A 20,237-nucleotide genomic window follows, 5' to 3' on the forward strand; every position below is an offset into this window, starting at 1 on the left:
AACGCCCGGCTATTTTTTGGTTGCAGCCATCATTGTTGTTTGGCGGGTCCGGGCTGGGGATTCGAACCCGCCACCTTAGGTGTACGTGGCTGGAAGTGTGCTGCAGAAGTTTAACTATAGGTTCAAGTATACTGTGAGATTAAAAAGGTTGAAAAACACTGGTCTAGAGGATAAAGCCCAATTCTTTGGTTTGACATCCTAGGCATTTCATAATCCCCTCCCAATCTAACTCCCCAGGTTCCTTTCCCTCTTCTACCCTTTATAAAGACTATGATCCAGTTAGATTTATGTGGCCTCAGTCATACATTCCTAACTCATGCCTGTATACTTACCTATTATACAAAAGGAAAGCATTGCCTTATGGAACTTACGGTTCTGTGTGTGTTGAGTCATGATGCTGTATACTCTGGTGTCTTCTGTTTTCTGCTGGATATTTTTTTTTAAAATACCAGCTGTGTCCTTCTAAATCAATTTCCTGAAGTTTGAAGAACACCGGGAATGTACCCATTCTTTGATACTCTTGGCCAAACACTGCTCGGAATGGTCGTACAATTATAATAGTGCCCATCTGCTTGCAGGTGATTAATACACAGAAAACAATTTATTCCTTCCCAAGCTTGGGGTGGGAGGGAGATAGGTTGGGGAAGAGAGCAGCTGTTTTGCCTAAGGGTAGGGAAGCTCAGCTCTGACTAGTGAAGGGATGGGAAGGGTGACTGACAAGGAACCTCTGAGAGAGAAGGAAGAGGGTGCTGAAATGGTGTTGCCAGCTGAGCCTCAGCAGCTGGGCCTGCTCTGCCTGAAGTCTAGAGTCTTTTCACTGTCTGGCTGCGGCCTTGGCCCTTTGAAGCAGTAGCCAGGCCCAAGCAAGAGAAGGAGGCGCATTCTCCAATTCTCTCTACGTGTCTGCTGCTCACTCAGCTCCTGTGTGTGTTCTGAGTAAGCGTGTTCGGGAGGAGAAAAACCTGCACCTCACCCTCACCTTCCTTCATGAGGATCGAGGGAGGGTTTTCAAAGACTGTACTTTTCTTATTTCTCCTAGAACACTCTGATCCTTTAAAAGAAAACAGCAAAGTCTTTTCTTTAAACTCCTACAGTTTAAAAATTGGAATGCTTACCCAGTCTAAATACGCTCCACTTAATTTGCAGCTACTTGCTTTGCAAAAAAGAAGCCATGCAAACTGTCCATCTATACTTTTTCTTTAATCATCATCTACTTTTCCTTAGGGCTAAACCCAGCTAGTCAGAGGCTAAAACAATTTGTTTTGCTATGGGGAAAAAAAAACAACTTAATGGGAAAAATCAAATGCAGAGGCCTCATTAGAAGCTTCTTATGTCATTTCTACAGTCTCCACACTGTACTGCTTTCTCTGCACTGTTAATGATCCTGGCCACATGCTGGCCTAGCAGGGCCTTGGGGCGTGAGGGGCTGGAAGGACACACCTCCCCTTGCTGGAGTCAAGTCTCTGCAGTGGGGCACGTGATACAGTAGAAATGAAGGGAGGGCTGGATCAGACAGATTGGTGAGTCCCACTTACTTGCTCTTGTGACCCTGGGCAAGTTGCTGTGGTCTACAGTTTCTTATTTCTACAGTAGGACTTAGTGAGGACTACATGGTCCTTTTCTTGGGGATCATTGTCCAGCCTTGAAAAATTCTTTTCTTTTTTTAAACTTTATTCAAATTATTCACTGTGCTGAAAAATTCTTGACAAACTGATTTCTTCTTTGTTTACCCTCTGGATATTTACAGCTTTTATTGATTTGTTACTACAGTATATGCCAGGCAGTGTTTCAATGCTACATGCCTTTTCTTGAATCCCCTCAACCTCCTATAGTCTAAGATAATTTAGTAGTAGAATGTCTCTTGCCAGGCCCTGGGCTTCAGTTAAAGCAAAACATATATCCAGCCTTCTCCCCTCCATTCCTCCTCTCATATTGGTAAGTTGAGGCATTGAAACTTGTTGGGAAAAGAAAGCTTTGGACACTTATCCTAAGAGGTAATGCCTAGACCCCATGTTCCCTAGCACACTGCACATTTCTGCAAAGCACCCCAACCTATGTCCCTGACAGTACACCTGCAAAGACACCAAACAATAGTGAGTACGATGGCTCTGAGGCATGAACCAAAGTGGTAATTTGAGGGACAGAAAGGAAAGCAGTGTGGTTGGAGCAAAGTGAGCTAGTTTAAGACAATAGTTAAAGAAAAGGCTGGACGAGGAGGTAAAGTCCAGACCATTGCAGGACCTTCGGTGTACCAGGGAGAGAGTGTGGATAGAAAAGAAGAGGCCCCAAGGAAGGCCAGCGTTTAGAGGTCAAAATGAGAAGGAGTCAGCCAAGAAGATAATTGGAATCAGGGAAGTCAGAGGAAACCAGATGTTGGAAACCACAGAGAAGAGAGTGTTTCAAAAAAGAGCAAGTGGCCAACTGCGTCAAATGCTGCTGTTAAAACCAGAAAAAAAGGGCGAGGTGTGGTGGCTCACACCTGTAATCCTAGCACTTTGGGAGGCTGAGGTGGGTGGGTTGCCTGAGCTGAAGAGTTCAAGACCAGCCTGAGCAAGAGTAAGATCCTGTCTCTAAAAATAGAAAAACTAGTCAGGCATTGTGGTGAGCACCTGTGGTCCCAGCTACTTGACAGCCTGAGGCCAGAGGATCTCTTGAGCCCAGGAGTATGCGGTTGCTGTGAGCTGTGCTGCCATGGCACTCTACTCAGGGCAACAGAGTAAGACCCTATCTTAAAAAAAAAAAAAGAACAGGAAAAAAGCCCTTTGGATTTGACACTGCAGTCATTGATGACCATGCTAAATGGGTTTCAATAAAGTGGTAGGGATAGAAGTCAGATCAAAGTGGGCTGAAGGGTGAATTGGGGGTAAAGAGGAGGTGGGATATAGCTATCTTTGAAAAACTAACTGCAAAAGAAGTAAAGAAATGGGGAAAGTGCTTCTGTTTTGTAAGATATGAGAAACTAGAATGTGTGCTTTGAGGATGATCTAGTAGACAGTTCAGTAAAGAGGGAGAGACTGGGGCGGCGCCTGTGGCTCAAAGGAGTAGGGTGCCAGCCCCATATGCCAGAGGTGGCGGGTTCAAAGCCCCCGGCCAAAAACTGCAAAAAAAAAAAGAAAAAGAGGGAGACTGGAGATGCAGGAAATAAAAGAGGCCGGAGGCAGGAAATCCTCAAGAAGACAGGAGAGCTGGATTAACATTTGCCTGAAACACACACATGTATGCACGCACAGTTTGCCAGCATTCACACTGACACACATCCAGACCTGTCCCAGAGTTACGGTAACTCATCACCTAATAGCCAAACTGCACATTCATCCACATTCCCCCTGGCCCACCAAGTCATAATCACATCCAGTAGTCACTGGACAAGCCAGATGGACCCAGCAACCTGGGTACCCCACCCACCCACCCACAGAAGAGCCCACACCCCTTCTAAGGTTCACCCCACGCCCACTCCTAATTCCCAGGCCTTTCTTTTCCCCAGTGTCCTTGACCTCTTAGGAGGCAAATCCAGGCCTAGGCTCAAGAAGAACAGGGAGGGCTTCATATCCAAAGAAAGGTTTTATTAGAAGAACGAGAGGGTGGCAAGATGGCAAGGTACATCGACTGCAAGGCCAAGAGAAACAACCGCAAACACAGAGTCCCTGGGACAACTCAGGAAGCCTGACACAGCTTTCTTCCCTCCCAGCCCACCCACAGCCCTTTGTGAGCATAATCACCCTCTCCGCCCTGGTCCCGCGGGACATCTCTGTGCACAAGCAGAAAACAGTGAAACAAATCCTCAACTCACTGGGATAAATAAATTGCACTGGATATTTTTGAATGTTCAAATTTATGTACAAGATAAATAAATAGAACAGACAGCAACAGGACTGTGTGCAGTCTGGATTCAAGTTCTGAAGTTTGTGCTTTAATCTTTGTTCCTTGAGCACCCCTTCTGCCCACTTCTCTCCCAAAGTGGGAATGGTCCACGGAGCCCTGGGGCCTCCTGCAGCACCCCTTTTCTACAGGTAAGAGATTCTGGGATGAGGGGCATCAACTCCTTAGTAGCACCTGTGATTTATTAACAACTAGGAGTACCTACTGCTGCCCAGGCACCCAAATGGGAGGAGTCTCCTCCAAGAGCCAGACTCTTCCAAGCCAAGTCTCTGCTCAAGTCTTTCCCAGCAATCAAGGTCAGAAAATTGCACATAAGACAGATACCTGGGCCCTTAACTTACCAAACAACCACCACAGAGAGGCCCCCCTCCCTTATCAACCCAGATCCCTAACTCCAGAGTTTCTGGATGAATGTTCTCTTTCTGGCCTGACTTTAATCCCACCTCTTAGTCCTTTTGGGCCTAGCCCCCTGGAGCTAAGGCCTCATTTTAGGCCTTCAGAGCCCCCTAAGTCTGGGGCAGGAGAAGTGGTTATTTCCGATGCTTGGCTTCCTTCTCTGAAGCCTTGGTTTCACTGCCCGCACTGCTTAGAAACATCTTGTCCAACCCTTTGAGTGACTCCAGCAAGTAGTTCTGGAAGGCAGTGAGGGCAGCACAGATGGCAGGCCCACCAAAGCCATGGGTGATGAGGCTAAAGTGCGTCAGGCAACTCTGCACTCCAGGCTCCAGGATGAGTGCTGGGCGGCTGTTGCCCAGTGGCGAGCGGTCCTGAGCCATCAAGTCCGCAAATTCCTTGCAGATCTGCCTGGTGAGAAAGGAGGGTCAAAGGTTAGAAGACAAAGGCCTGAGCCCCAAAGAATAAGGTACATTGTTCATATACTTGCCAACCCCCCCAACAGTGCAAGTGATGATCATACCCATTTTACAGAAAAGAAAACTCAGGTTCAGTGAAGTTAGCGGACTAGCCCAATCATACAACTAGGAAATAGCACATGTTGATATCCCACAATCTCTCTTTTGAATGTCTGCAACCTTCAAAGTACAGCTCAACTACTGACTGCCTTCTCCAAGAAACCCAATGCTTCACAGAACTTTGTCTTTGAAATTATTAGGGAACAATCCAGAATCTGCCTTGCATAACTGAAATAATAGCTAGCAGTGAATATTAATTGAGGCCTAGATGCTGCGCCAAGTACACCACATGCTCGTCTCACTTAATCCTTTTCACAAATCTATACTATTATTAGTATGGATGAGGAAACTGGTTTCAGACCGGTTAGATGACCTGCCAGAGTGACTCAGCTGGGACTTGAATCCTGCTCTGTAGTCATTTTTCATTTCTTTGTGTATCCTGTGTGTGGGTTAGGCAAGAGAATCACTCATCACTCATCTTTGTGTCACCATGGAACACCCAGCCAGCATCTCCAAGGTGACTGAGACCCCGAACATACTTGACAAGTGAGCTCATTAGCTGACGAGGTGAACCCGTGTGTGTTTCTCCAGCTACAACGTGAGCAACCTCAAAGGTCTCCCCATTTGGTGGTCTCATGAGTCTGTGCTTCGTCTTCTGCCCAGGGGATTTGAGGGAATTCTCATGGAAAGGACAGCGAGGTCGCCATTTGAAGGACCACATTACATGGGAGAACTGGATGGTGTTCTAAGCTGGAGAAGGGCAAGCCCAAGGATGTGAGGGCAGGACAGAGCACGCAACGGGGCGAGTGGGTGGAGTTTATGCAGGCCAAACTGTGGGTCTCTTAAAGGAGTTTGGACTTCAGCCTACAGATCAATGGCTCTCAGATTTCTCTCTCTTTCCCCTATTCCTCCTTCTCTATCTTTTCTTGCAATGGGTTGCTTTGGTCTGAGTATTTGTGTCCCCCTAAAACTCATATGTTGAAATCTTACCCTGCCCCTGGGTGATAATATTAGGAGGGAGAGTCCTTGGGGTGACTAGGTCATGGGGGTAAAACCCTCATGAATGAGATTAGTGTCCTTATAAGAGGCCAGAGAGAGACTCCTTATCCCTTCTATAATGTGAGGACACACAACAAGATGCTATGAGCCAAAAAGCAGGCCCCCACCAGACAGGGATTTGATCCTGGGCTCCCAACTTCCAGAACTAGAAGAAATACATTTCTATTATCTATAAACTACCCAGTTTATGATATTTCTTTTTTTGTTGTTGCAGTTTGGCCAGGGCCGGGTTTGAACCTGCCACCCTCAGTATATGGGGCTGGTGTCCTACTCACTGAACCACCAGGCGCTGCCAGTTCATGATATTTCGTTATCTCAGCCAAGATGGACTGAAACAAGGGCCCTTTCTGAAAAACTACATCTTGACGGCATGCTAGTTTATTTAACAGGCTCTGAGCTGTCCCAAGAGACCTGGTTTGAGAATCATGCAGCTGCAGTGGGAGCCGCTAAAGGTTCTTATGCAGGGGAGTGGTGCCTGAGCAGGGAGAATGGGGACTCTGGGGTGGAGGTCCAGGAGTGAAATGGGAGCTGAGTTAAGGTGGTAGCACATGAACAGTGGCGAGGGAGGCACCAGTAGGACTTGCAGAGGGTCCAGTGTGGTCTGGTGGCCTAAAGGACATCACTGGAGCAGGGGGGCTGATGGGTAAGGCTGGAAGAGGGAGCCTCAAACCCACCATGGGTCCTGGGACTGGTGGTGCCATGGAGCTGGGTAATGAGTGCAGCACCCACGTATGGGCCTGTGTAAGCCTATATGTGACATGGTTTTTATTGATGTATAGAACCCAGATGTGCTCACATGTGCTTGTATGGAATATGTTTGGTGTGATGGACATGATGCCCAAGTATGCCCACGTGAGATGCCCAAGGGTGCCTGTGTGGCACGCACATGTGTGCCCCTATCAGCCTAAGCAGGAAGCCTAGCTGTGTCTCTATTGCCACGTGGGCCTCATGGCCAGTATCCGGATGTGGTAAAGGGATCCTTTGTGCCCGTATCTGACTCTGTGATGTCTGCCTGTGCATTGCACCTACATGTGCCTGTGTGTGGCACCAGAGGCAGCCTGCACACAGCATCCCCACTCACTTGGCGGCCAGCAGCATGCTCTTGCGGCTGTGCAGCTCCCCGGGGTCGGTGTGCTGTCGGCACAGGTACTCGGCCGCCGCTTTGGCTGGGAACTCTGTCTCACAGACGTAACCGAAGTCTCGGGCCAGGTGCACGGCCTCTCCTAGGGGGAGGGAAACTGTCACTTGCTGCCAGCCTGTGCCACTCTGAGCCTGGAGCACAGCCTTGAACCTCCAAAACCCCTGGCAAGGAGGCATGCAGCCCCACCCAGCTTCTGTGGATGCCCCCTCTGGTTTCCCTTCCCAGCCCAGCTCCTTCCTTGAGGCCACCAGGGATGAGCAGTAAGCTCAAAGAGGGAAGCTGGACCCACCATATATCTCGAAGCCAGAGCCCAGAGCCCCGGACAGAGGGCTTCATCCCTTCATCCTTTTATCACATCTGGATACTGGCCACTACTCCCCCTAAACACACACACACACACACACACCCTGCTAGTAGCTCTCTACCGCACATGCTTGCACATGTGCACCAGACTATACACAGATATCACCAGACTATACACAGATATACTGCTACGTGACAACAGAGGGTACAGATATGGCAACGCATATGCAAACACACATGCACATGACTAGACACACCCTCCTGCATTAGAGAGGGTCACACCACATGACACATGGCCCCTTGAGTTCACTCTCATGCTAACATTCAGGCCTCACTCACCCTCCACCAGCGAAGTCAGCAGCGTCACGTTGGCGGCCTTCCGTCGGCCAGCAGGCAGGTTGAGACCAATCTTCTCCAGCCGTTCCCGCAGGCACCGGCCCCCGTTTTTGGACTTGGCCCTTGACATGCACAGAGAGAGACAGACACACAACTATAAAGACAAGAAAGAAGCGTGTAGACTAACTGACCCCCAAAGAGCCGTTACCCCCCTGCTGAGGCGTGGGTCTGGCCTTGGGGATGCTTTGGGGTCGCTTTCAGCAAGGTCCTGACCTCTTCCTAACCCTATTAGTTTTATAGCCAAGACCACCTCTAGGACCCCCTCAATTCTCCCTTGTGTCTCAACAGCAGGGGGAGCCTAGGGTGGAGCAGGCTTGGCCAGCACCCTGGGGTCCTTAGCATACCAACTGGGCCATTCACAGCTGCCCAGGAACACACAGGGCGGACACACAGAGAAATACACAGGGAGATGGGGAGGGGCCAGACATGCAGCCACCCTGGGACTCACAGACACACACACACACACATAGATGGGCACATCCCACTGAGGGCCAAGAATACAGAGACATAGACACCAACAAAGATCCCCAGACACAGACAGGACAGAGAGACACAGGGATCACAGGCAGTCAGGATTCCAGGGACATATGTAGATACTCAGGGACTCACAGAGATTCTCAAAGAGATGCTCAAAAGGACCTGGAATAAAGAGATCCCCCCATAGCTGCACCAGTGCAGCTCCTACACACAGGTGCACACATGTAAGCACGCATGTGACTAGCTCCAGATGCATATGTGATTACACACAGCCACAAACACACACAGCAGGACACAGTCCAGCCCACATATCACACTGGAAGTAACACAGGACACTCACACTCATGGAAACACATAGTCCAGGCCACCCCCTACTACACACACATGCACGCACACACACATCATCCTTAGACTCATGAAAACTCATGGCCTGGAAGCAGAAATACCCATCCCAGGCATGAGGACATATACAAAGAGTGACAGACATGTGACTACAAAGACAGACCACAGACCACATGCTCCCCACCCCAAAACACACACGGGCAAAGCCTATGCCGCTACAGGGAATGGGCCTGGGGGTGCCTTTCCTAGGGGAGGGGCCGGAGATGGCATTCTCTTCCCCCGACCCAGCCTTGTGCATCCTGCCCAGTGTGGGTGAGTCCTGCCACCCTTCCCTGTGCCCAGGCTTCTTGCTCTGCTCATCTCCCCACCCTCGAGCCCACAGACCTATGATAGCTGCTGGGGACCTGGGCCTGCCCCCAGAACATGCCTAATCTAGAGTTCCTGGGGCCTCTTATCCCAGGGAGACAGAGGCAGACGTGACGCCGTGGCCTAGGGTGAGGCTGGCCCCCTCTTTGATGCACTGAGAAGGGCTGAGGAGACCAGCGCTTTCGCTGGGTGCTGTGCGGAGGACATGGGCTGGCCTTCCTACCTGCGGAGGACGCCCCCCAGGAGGGAGGCGTTGAGGCACTCGGGAGGAGAGAGTCGCCGCTGTACCTCCCCCACCGTCACCTTGTACTTGGATGTTGAGCTGAGCAGTGAGAGCCGGCCAGGCACGGAGCAGAAGACCTCACCAGGGTTTGTGATGCCGCCAACCAGGCTGTCTTTAGCCACCACGAGGGCCGAGAGGCTGCTGGCTTTGGAGGGGATGGGCACTGTGGAGCCAGGGCAAGAGCAGGGAAAAAAGGAAGCACTGAGCCAGGGACCACAGCACATGGCACCTGCTGCCAGCAGTGTATGCGGAAATGCCCAGCACCTTTCAGAAGGAGGTTCTATTATACTTGCTTTACAGAGGGAGAAACTGAGGCACCGTGATGTTAAAGTGACTCACCCGAGTTCACAGAACTAATGGGTACAAAAACTGGACTGAGAGCTGTTTGGCTCTTGAACCCATGACCCCCCCCACTAAGCGGGGCTGTCCCTTCTTAAAACTCAGAACAGCTTCAGCAGAGTCCTGGGGTTTTGGCAGGTGCCATGAGAGAGGGAGCTGGAGTGAGGATGTGGAGTCAGAGCTGGAGGCAGGATTCCCGGGGCACTGCGGCAGGGCCTGGTCAGGGAGTCCCCAACTGCCCCTTCCTACCTATGATTCCCATGTCTTTCTTCCCTCTCCCCAGATCAGCAAGGGACATGTAGGTGCTGGAATCCATATCCTGAGGACAGGGAAGTTATTGCTCTATTAGACTCTGGCCCTGGCCCCCTTCCTACCAAGTTACTCGGTGTGCTCAGGGAGACCACCGTCCCCAAATACTCCTGTTATCTCTGAAGGGCAGAGAAGGAAATCTGAGAGGCTAATTTTCTAAAACTCACTTAGATACTTTTGGCCATTAAAGAAAGTACTTCCTGTAGTCTAACCTCCATCCTCCTGCTTAGCCTCAGGAGGAAGGGAGAATATGAAGGCACCTGCTTCTTCACAGGAATCACTTGGCCTTCTCTTCTTTCAAGAAATTGATTGCCAAGGACAGTGCCTGTGGCTCAAAGAGTAGGGCGCCAGCCCCATATACCAGAGGCAGAGGGTTCAAACCCAGCCCAGCCAAAAACTGCAAGGAAAAAAAAAAAAAAGAAACAAACAAACAAATTAATTGACAAAATGTGGAAATGGCATTCCTGCCCAGCCCAGGAATGGATTAACAAGCTGTGGTATATGTATACCATGGAATACTATTCAGCCATTAAAAAAGGTGGAGAGGCTCGGTGCCTGTAGCTCAGCGGCTAGAGTGCCAGCTACATAACACCGGAGTTGGCAGGTTCGAATCCAGCAGCCCAGGCCTGCCAAACAACAACGAGAACTACAACCAAAAAATAGCCGGGTGTTGTGGTGGTTACTTATAGTCCTAGCTACTTGGGAGGCTGAGGTAAGAGAATTGCTTAAGCCCAAGAGTTTGAAGTTGCTGTGAGCTGTGACATTACAGCACTCTATTGAGGGTGACATAATGAGACTCTGTCTCAGAAAATAAAATAAAATGGACAAAGACTTTACATCTTTTGTATTAAACTGGATGCAAATAAAGCATATTATTCTTAGTAAAGCATGACAAGAATGAAGAAGCAAGAATCCTATGTACTGGGGCGGCACCTGTGGCTCAGTGAGTTGGGTGCTGGCCCCATATACTGAGGGTGGTGGGTTCAAACCTCGCCATGGCCAAACTGCAACAAAAAAATAGCCAGGCATTGTGGCGGGTGCCTGTAGTCCCAGCTACTTTGGAGGCTGACGCAAGAGAATTGCCTAAGCCCAGGAGTTGGAGGTTGCTGTGACCTGTTATGCCTCGCCTTTCTACCGAGGGCAATAAAGTGAGACTCTGTCTCTAAAAAAAAGAAGAAGAATCCTATTCTTTTCTGATTCTGAAAATCAGAGACAGAGCCTCAAGCTGTCCCTCTGGGTAGAGTGCCATGACATCACAGCTCACAGCAACCTCCAACTCCTGGGCTCAAGTGAGTTTCCTGCCTCAGCCTCCCAAGTAGCTGAGACCACACGAACCCGCCACAACGCCTGGCTATTTTTTTTGGTTGCAGCCTTCATTGTTGTTTGGCGGGCCCGGGCTGGATTCAAACCCCCCACCTTAGGTGTATGTGTCTGGCACCTTAGCCACTTGAGCCACAGGCGCCAAGCCTGTACTCAATTCTGATATGAGGACAATTGACGACCTAGTAGATGGTAGAGGGTGAGGGAAAAGGGTGCAGCAAGAGGGAAGGAGAAAGGGGGTGGGGGATCACAGTGTGTGACACACCTCTCGGGGACAAGACAGAATTACAAGAGGGCTTTACCTAACAAATGTGATCAGTGTGACCTGGTTCTTTGTACCTCAACGAATCCCCAACAATAAAAAAATAGAAAAAAGTGAGAGCCTTGGTGGAAAAGGCCCTATGTGTGTGTTGGGAGTAGGGACAAGTTGTATTCCAGGGCTAACACTCACTGATCATTCACTGTGCTGTGCTCACCTCACTGAATCCTCAGGCCAGCCCTCAAGGGCTTATTATCATTCCCACTGTACAGACGAGGAGACTGCAGCCCGGGGAGGTGATGTAGTATGCCTGAGATCATAGGGCTGGTGGACTGAGAACCAGCAGCAAACCCAGGGCTGTGATCTCCAAGGCAGTGCTCTTAGTATGCCAGCCATTTGGCAAATGTTTGTTGACATCTGCTGTGCCAAGAACTGAGCTAGGCCTTGGGAATACAGAATTAAGCAAGGCTAAGCCTACCCCTAGCCTGGCAGAACCTTCCAGTCTCTTACCTCTCTGAATGAGCATTCCCACCCTCCACCTAGCCACTCAGCCAGAAACCTGATGTAATATCCCTGTACTTCTTTCCCCCGCCATATCCCAACTATCACCATGTCCTGTGGTATTTATTTATTTAGAGACAGAGCCTCACTCTGTTGCCCTGGGGTTGAATGTCGTGGCATCATAGCTCACAGCAACCTCAAATTCCTGTGCTCAAGTGATCCTCCTGCCTCAGCCTCCTTAGTAGCTGGAACTACAGGTACCCACCACGACATCTGGCTAGTTTTTCTATTTTTAGTAGAAACAGGGTCTCACTCTTGCTCAGGTTGATCTGAACTCCTGAGCTCAGGTGATCCACCCACCTCGGCCTCCCAGAGTGCTAGAATTATAGGCGCGAGCCACTGACGCCTGGCCAGCTTCCATTTCTTTATGTGGCTCATACAGGGCCACCACTCTGTATGCACACAGCCAGTGGCTTGCTTCCCACCTGAATTTCTGCACAGCCTTCCTGCTCTAGTCCAGAGTGATCTGTTCCTCTGGGTGTATCACTCCACAGCCTACAAGTTATCAGTGTCTGGTCAGTTCCCTGATAGTCCAATCCCAGCTCCATAGCTGGGCAGAGTGATGCTCCTATCTGTCGGTGAGTGCCAATTGCACACCAAATGCTTTATGTGAACGGCTCTGTGGAGCAGATGCGATTATCTCTGTCCCATTTCCAAATGAAGAAACTGAAAGTTCAAAGAGGTTCAAAAGGCACACAGCAAGTAAGCAGCGGAATGGGTCATGAGCTCTGACCACTGACTCCAAGTTCACATCCTTATCATATTATGACAGCCTCCTTCACCCTCCCTGTCTTCTGGCTTCTGCCTGCTCTTCTTGACAGGTCCCCATTTGTCCTTTAGGTACTAGATCCCCACTAATCAATAGAAATATAATGTGAGCCACACACATAAATCTACATTTCCTAGAGACGGGGTCTCACTCTGCCATCCAGGCTAGAGTATAGTGAAATGATTATAGCTCACAGCAACCTCAAACTCCTGGACTCAAGTGATCCTCCTGCCTTTGCCTCCCAAGTAACTACAGATACATGCCACCATACCCAATCAATAGTTTTGATTTTTATAGAGATGGGGTCTCACTATGTTGTTCAGGCTGATCTAGAACTCTTGGCTTAAGCAATCCTGCCACCTGGGCTTCCCAAAGTCCTGGGATTATAGAATGTGAGCCAACATGCCCAGCTGAAATCTCTGAATTTTTTTTTTTTTTTGAGACAGAGCCTCAAGCTGTCACCCTGGGTAGAGTACCATGGCATTACAGCTCACAGCAACCTCCAACTACTAGGGCTTAAGTGATTCTCTTGCTTTAGCCTCCCAAGTAGCTGTGAGTACAGGCACTCACCATAACGCCCGGCTATTTTTTTTGTTGCAGTTGTCACTGTTGTTTAGCTGCCCCAGGCCGGGTTTGAACCCCCCAGTCTGTGTGTATGTGGCTGGCACCTTAGCTACTTGAGCCACAGGTGCCAAGCCAAATCTCTGGATTTTTAAGCATTGGCAAGTGATTCAAAGATTTTAAACTTTGCACAGACCAAATGGAACCAGTGGAATGTGGGCCTCCAGGGTGCAAGCGCCTTGAGCCCCATAGAGCTGCTCTCTCTGTCCCAGGGGCCCTTCTTCATGCTATTCCCAAACTAAGTTTAGGTACCATTCTGAGCACAGAGCTTCCCCCAAGTTCCCTCTCACCCCATCCCAGCATTTCCAAACTGAATCTTCCTTGTCTGCTTTGTGGCTGTCATACCCACCAACTAGGAGCGCCCCCTAGGGTACGGTCTTGGCATAGGTGGCCGTCTGTGGATGTGGGATAAGTTAGGGATGCAAAGGCCCAGGGATCCCAAGTGGCAAAAGGGTGATGGCCCACTGTCCAGATGTCAGAGGGGAGTGAGGAAGCCTTTACTAGCAATTGATAATAAACCTGCCCTTTCTCCCTGGGTCCCCACTGGGGAGGGGCCAAAAGATCGTGGCTGGAGGACAAGTGAGGAGTCAGAGGATGTGGAGAATGAGCAGCACACGCCCCCACCCCCTGCTCCATTGAGTTCCCTCTACCCAAGGCAGGACCAGAACAAGGGTAAGGCAAGTAAGGTGCTCATTTGGGGTGCAACATTTAAGAAGGCACCGAAACACTCGGTTGTTAAGATATGTGGTATTTTAATGCAATATTAAAAACAAATAAAACTGTTTTTAAAAATCCACGGTGAACAAAACATCAAAATTTTTAATAAAGGCAGGCGCCGATCCTGCTCTTGCATGACCCTGCCTCCTTGGCCCTACCTTCATCCTGGCCCTGCGCCAGAGTGAGCAGCAAGGACTGCCTGATTCAGCAGGAACAGCACTGGGCATGCACTAGGAGCCGGCCTTGGCCCTGCCCTGCCCTGCCCGCCCACAGTGCCCCCAGGTCTGTGCACATGTGTGCACATCTGGACTAAGCTTCTCTCTTCGCCTGCATCCCTCTGCCTGAACTATTCTGTATCTTGGTTGTTTTACTGGTTCCATAACTACATGTACATGTATTTGTCAAAATGTATAGAAATGCACATCTAAAAAAGGGGAACTATGCCGCATACATGTATAAACTATACCTCAAGCATAATTTGAAAAAATAATACTACAAATTGATAAATTAAAATTAAAAAAAGACTGGGCTTCATTGCTCGGTGGTTTGAGTACTGGCTTTGTAAACCAGGGGTCAAGTTCTATCCTTGCCTGGGCCTCCTGATGATTTAAAAAAAATAAAATAAAATAAAATACCAACTGTAGGCTGGGTGGTAGCTCACACCTGTAATTCTAGCACTCTAGGAAGCCAAGGCAGATGGATTGTCTGAGTTCGGGAGTTTGAGACCAGCCTGAGCAAGAGCAAGGCCCCATCTCTCTACTAAAAATAGAAAAAAAAACCAAAACAAGGCAAAACTAGCTTTGTGACAGGTACCTATAGTTCCAGCTACTCAGAAGGCTGAGGTAGGAGCATCGCTTGAACCCAGGACTTTGAGGGTGCTGTGAGCTATAATGCCACAGCACTCTAGCCAGGGCAACAGAGCGAGACTCTATCTCAAAATAATAACAAATAAATAAACAAATAAACAAATAAATAAGGGTAAAGTGACTGCTCCCTCCTATCACCCCTAGCCAGAAGGAGGGAGTCAGAGGAACAGGAAAGTCTTTCTTCTAGTAGCCTCTTCTATCCAACTGCTGTGAAAGCCTGGAGCCCACCAAGGCAAAGCCCTGTGAGATGGAAGAGACCAAGGCCATGTGAAGCTGTTTGTGTGCCACAAAGTGGCTGTACATAAAAATGGATGCCCTTGTCATAGAAACAGCAGTGAGGATCAGATTGTGTATGTGTACACTCATTCAACGAATACTGAACCACAGCTATGCACGTATACCCAGACATAGTCCCTGGCCTCCCCCAGGGTGTAGGGACATGACAGCCTGCATATGGGTATATACAAGTGCGAGGTTTTTTTTTTTTTTTTAGACAGAGCCTCAAGCTGTCCCCCTGGGTAGAGTGCTGTGGCATCACAGCTCACAGCAACCCCCAACCCCGGGGCTAAAGCGAGTCTCCTGCCTCAGCCTCCCAAGTAGCTAAGACCACAGGCGCCCGCCACAATGCCTGGCTATTTTTTGGTTGCAACCATCATTGTTGTTTGGTGGGTCCGGGCTGGATTCGAACCCGCCACCTTAGCTGTATGTGGCTGGCGCCTTAGCCGCTTAAGCCACAGGTGCCGAGCCACAAGTGCAAGGTTTATGCAAACATATGTGTGACTAAGTGTAAGTGCCCAGCATGACATGTGGACGTGTTTTTGTGTTTCTGAGAGACAGACCTTGTTGCTTCCTCCAACTGTGCCTTTTCCTTCAAAGCCTCTTTCCTCAGGAATGGCAAGAGAGCATAGGTGTGGTGGCTCACACCTGTAATCCTAGCACGCTGGGAGGCCGAAATGGGTGGATTTCCTTGAGCTCAGGAGTTCAAGTCCAGTCTGAGCAAGAGTGAGACCCTGGCTCAAAAAAAAAAAAAAAAATAGCTGGGTGTTGTGGTGAGCACCTGTAGTCCCAGCTACTTGGAAGGCTGAGGCAAAAGAATCACCTGAACGCAAGAGGTGGAGGTTGCTGTGAGCCGTGATGCTACATACTCTACTGAGGGTGACAAAATGAGACTGTCTCAAAAAAATAAAAAGAATGGCAAGAGGGCTGGAATCCAAGATTAAGGAAATAGGTGGGGCCTGGGAAGGAGCAGACATGGAGGTGGGAATCAAAATAGCATAGATTGCAAACCAGAGACAAGGGCCTTTGTCTCCCACTCCCACAGAACAGGCCCCTCCATGGTGACTTCAGAAGCTGAAATGGTCTACTCAGGGTGTCCCCTGGTCACACACACAGAAGCCACTCACACACACATGCTCCTGCAAACACAAGAGCTCCCAGTTACTCAGCCTGTCAGATAAGACACTCGAGTCTGAACAGTCTATCCATAAGTGGTAGACATGGTTTGACTATTGAATCTACTCTCCCAGAAAGCTTGTGAGAATTGCAATTCCTTAAGAAGGAAACACAGGAGAAGGATCTTCACGACTTTGGGCTGGGCAAAAGTTTTCCAGATGCAAAACCCATAAAAGAAAATAATGATGTATTAGCCTTTTTCAAAATTAAAACTTTTGCACATCACATCTGTAATCCTAGCACTCTGGGAGGCCAAGATGGGTGGATAGCTTGACTCATGAGTTCGAGTCCAGTCTGAGAAAAAGCGAGACTCCATCTCTACCAAAAATACAAAAACTGAGGTAAAAGGATTGCTTGAGCCCAAGAGTTGGAAGTTGCTGTGAGCTACAATGCCATGGCACTCTACCTAGGGTGACAGCTTGAGACTCTGTCTCAAAAAAAAAAAAAAAAAAAACCTTCTGCACATCAAATGATGTTATTGAGAAAATAGTCCGGCACATTTGATGTGAGGCTGCAGTCTCAGCCACTCAGGAGGCTGAGGCTAGAGGATCACTTGAGCCCAGGCTGTAGTACACTATGACTGTGCTGGTGACTAGCCGCTACAAAAGGCCTAGGCACCATAGGGAGACCCCATCTCAGGGAGGGAGGGAAGGAAGGAAACAAAAAAAGATAAAGCAGGCTTGGCTCCTACTGTTCAGAGGCCAGGGTGCCGGCCACATACACCGGAGCTGGCCGGTTTGAATTGGAACGATGACAACAACAACAACAAAAACAGCCAGGCACTGTGGCAGGTGCCTGTAGCCCCAGCTTCTTGGGAGGCTGAGGCAGGAGAATTGCTTAAGCCCAAGAGTTGAGGTTGTTGTGATCTGTAACGCCATGGCACTCTACCAAGGGCAACATAGTGAGATTCTGTCTCAAAAAAAAAAAAAAAAAAAGAGATAAACCACAAACTGGAAGAAAATACTGAAAATATTTGCATATATATATTTGATAGTTATATATCTGATAAAAGACATGTATCCAGACTATATAAAGAACTCTTAGAACTCTATAATAAGATAACAACCTAATTAGAATATGGTCTAACTATGTGAACTGATATTTCATTAAAAATGATAAATAAATGGTTAATAAGCACATGAAAAAGTGTTCAACATCATTAGTCATTAGAGAAACACAAAGGAAAACTATACAGAGATACCACTAGATGGTTGTAATCAAAATTCCAAGTGTAAGTAAGGATATAGAGACACTGGAACCCTCACTCATTGCTGGTGGGAATGTAAACTAGTACAGCCACTTTAGAAAACAGCTGGCCAGACCAGGCAAGGTAGCTCACTGCCTGTAATCCTAGCACTCTGGAGGTGGGTGGATTGCTTGAGCTCAGGAGTTCGAGACCAGCCTGAGCAAGAGTGAGCCCCTGTCTCTACTAAAAATGAAAAACTGAGACAAGAGGATCTCTTGAGCCCAAGAGTTTGAGGTTGCTGTGAGCTATGATGGTACAGCACTCAACCAAGAGGCAACAAAGTAAGCCTCTGTGTCAAAAAAAAAAAAAAAAGAAAAAGAAAGAAAACGAAAAAAGGGCGATGGCACCTGTGGCCCAGTGGGTAGTGCGCCAGCCCCAGTGGCTCAGGGGGTAGGGTGCAAGCCCCATATACCAAGGGTGGTGAGTTCAAACCTGGCGCTGGCCAAACTGCAAAATAAATAAATAAATAAATACATAAAAATAAAAAAGAAGGTTGGCACCTGTGGCTCAAAGGAGTAGGGCGCCAGGTTCATATACTGTAGGTGGCAGGTTCAATCCCAGCCACGGCAAAAAAAAAAAAAAAAAGAAAAAAGAAAAAGAAAACAGGTGGGCAGTTTCTTAAAAACTGAACACAAACTTACCATGCAATCCAGCAATCTGGCTTCTAGGAATTTACCCAAGAGCGATGAAAACATGTCTACACAGAGGCACATATACCAACGTTCACAGCAACATTATTTGTAATAGCACTCAAGTGCTCAGTGGATAAACAGAATGTTACATCCATACAATGGCAGAGTACTCAGAAATGAAAAGAAACAAACTACTGATACATGCAGACATGCATCCTTGGCCTCCCAGAGTGCTAGGATGACAAACATAATGTTTTTGATGAGCCTCAAAAACATTATGCCAAGTATCACATCTGTAATCCCTGCACTTGCAAGGCTGAGGCGGGTGGATTGCCTGAACTCACGAGTTTGAACTCACAGCCTGAGCAAGAGTGAGACGCCGTTTCTAAAAAAATAGCCAGGCATTGTGGCAGGTGCCTGTAGTCCCAGCTACTTGGGAGGCTGAATTGCTCAAGTCCAAGAGTTTGAGATTGTGAGCTGACACCAGGGCACTATACCAACGGCAACAAAGTGAATCTCTGTCTCAAAAAAAAAAATTATGCCATGTAAAGAACCTAGGTGCAAAAGTCTGCATATTTATATGTTCTACTTATATAACATCTCAAAAATAACCAGATTAATGGAGAAAAAGCAGACCAGTGGTTGCCTAAAACTTCAGGTGAATATAGGAATGAATTACAAATGCAAATTAAGAAACTTTGGGGTGGACAGATATTTCCATCAAATGAATTGTAGTAATAGTTACCCAACTCTACACATTTACTAAAAGTCATCAAACTATATTCTTACAATGGGTGAATTTCAGGTACGTAAATTTTACCTCAATAAGGCAGTTAAAAATGCCAAGTGTCAGGGCTGTACATCCAGACATTCAGCAGATGCGGGGTGGTGCCTAAGAAATCCGTATCTTTAACAAGCATCCCCTTGTGATTCAGATGCATATGGTACCTGGATGACAGTTAGGGTAGCACTTATCCAAATCTAAGGGGAACAGCAGGAGGAAGGCAACAGGAGGGGTGGTGATGCTTCCCCCAGCCCACTCTATTATCATCATCTCCCCCAGGAGGACCTGATGGTTAAATTTCTTTCTCATCAAAGAAGGAAGGTTTGGGTTTCTTTAAAATATAGATCCTACCCTTCACTCCCCTGCTACATGCTCTTCTGCTCTTCCTTGGTTCCCACTGAGGTAAGTCCCAACTGTATCTGCACAGCACTGCTGTTTTAGCTGTTTTCTGGGGGCAGATAGTAGCCTGAGAGGTAAGTGAGGAAGGGTTGTGGAAGCACAAGATTAGATTTCATTTTCACCTATGGGTTTCACGTTTTGTCATGAATCTTTTGCACTTTTATTTTAAAATGCTGCATCAATGCCGGGCATGGTGGCTCACCCCTGTAATCCTAGCACTCTGGGAAGTGGAGAAGGGTGGATTGCTTGAGCACAGAAGTTCAAGACCAGCCTGAGCAAAAGTGAGACCTGTCTCTACTAAAATAGACTCTATTAAAAAAAAAAAAATGTTGCATTAAGAGGTTGGGCATGGTGGCTCACAACTGTAATCCTACTACTCTGGAAGACCAAAGTGGGAAGATCGCTTGAGCTCAGGAGTTTGAGACAAGTCTGAGTAAAAGGGGGCGGCTGTCTCTACATTAAAAAAAAAAAAAAATTAGCCAGGTGTTGCTGCAGTTGCCTGTAGTCCCAGCTACTTGAGAGGCTGAAGCAGGAGGATTACTTGAGCCCAGGAATTTGAGGTTGCTGTGGGCTAGGCTGACTCCATGGCACTCTAACCTGGGCAACAGAATGAGACTGGCTGCCACCCCCCAAAAAAAATGTTGGAGGCGCCCATAGCTCAGTGGGTAGGGCTCCAGCCACATATACCCAGGATGGCGGTTCAAACCCAGCTACACAACAATGACAACTGCAACAAAACATGGCCCACGGGTGCCAGTCCCATATGCCCAGGGTGGAGGGTTCCAACTCAGCCCCAGCCAAAAACT

At 48.2% G+C, this 20,237-nt stretch overlaps 1 protein-coding gene across 1 annotated transcript in view; it reads right to left on the minus strand.

Annotated features, from left to right (window-relative positions):
- Positions 1–4,409: 4,409 nt before the first annotated feature.
- Positions 4,410–20,237, minus strand: part of TFAP2E (transcription factor AP-2 epsilon) — a 21,067-nt gene continuing 5,239 nt past the window's right edge. The window contains exons 4-7 of the mRNA XM_003788183.1: positions 9,098–9,320; positions 7,633–7,751; positions 6,931–7,072; positions 4,410–4,683 (exon numbers count right to left, since the gene is read on the minus strand). Of these exons, the coding sequence (XP_003788231.1) occupies positions 4,410–4,683; positions 6,931–7,072; positions 7,633–7,751; positions 9,098–9,320 (758 nt within the window). The remainder of the gene's footprint in view (positions 4,684–6,930; positions 7,073–7,632; positions 7,752–9,097; positions 9,321–20,237) is intronic.

The sequence above is a fragment of the Otolemur garnettii genome, unplaced genomic scaffold, assembly GCF_000181295.1.
Source record: "Otolemur garnettii isolate 467f Iridium unplaced genomic scaffold, OtoGar3 scaffold00025, whole genome shotgun sequence".
NCBI lineage: Eukaryota > Metazoa > Chordata > Mammalia > Primates > Galagidae > Otolemur > Otolemur garnettii.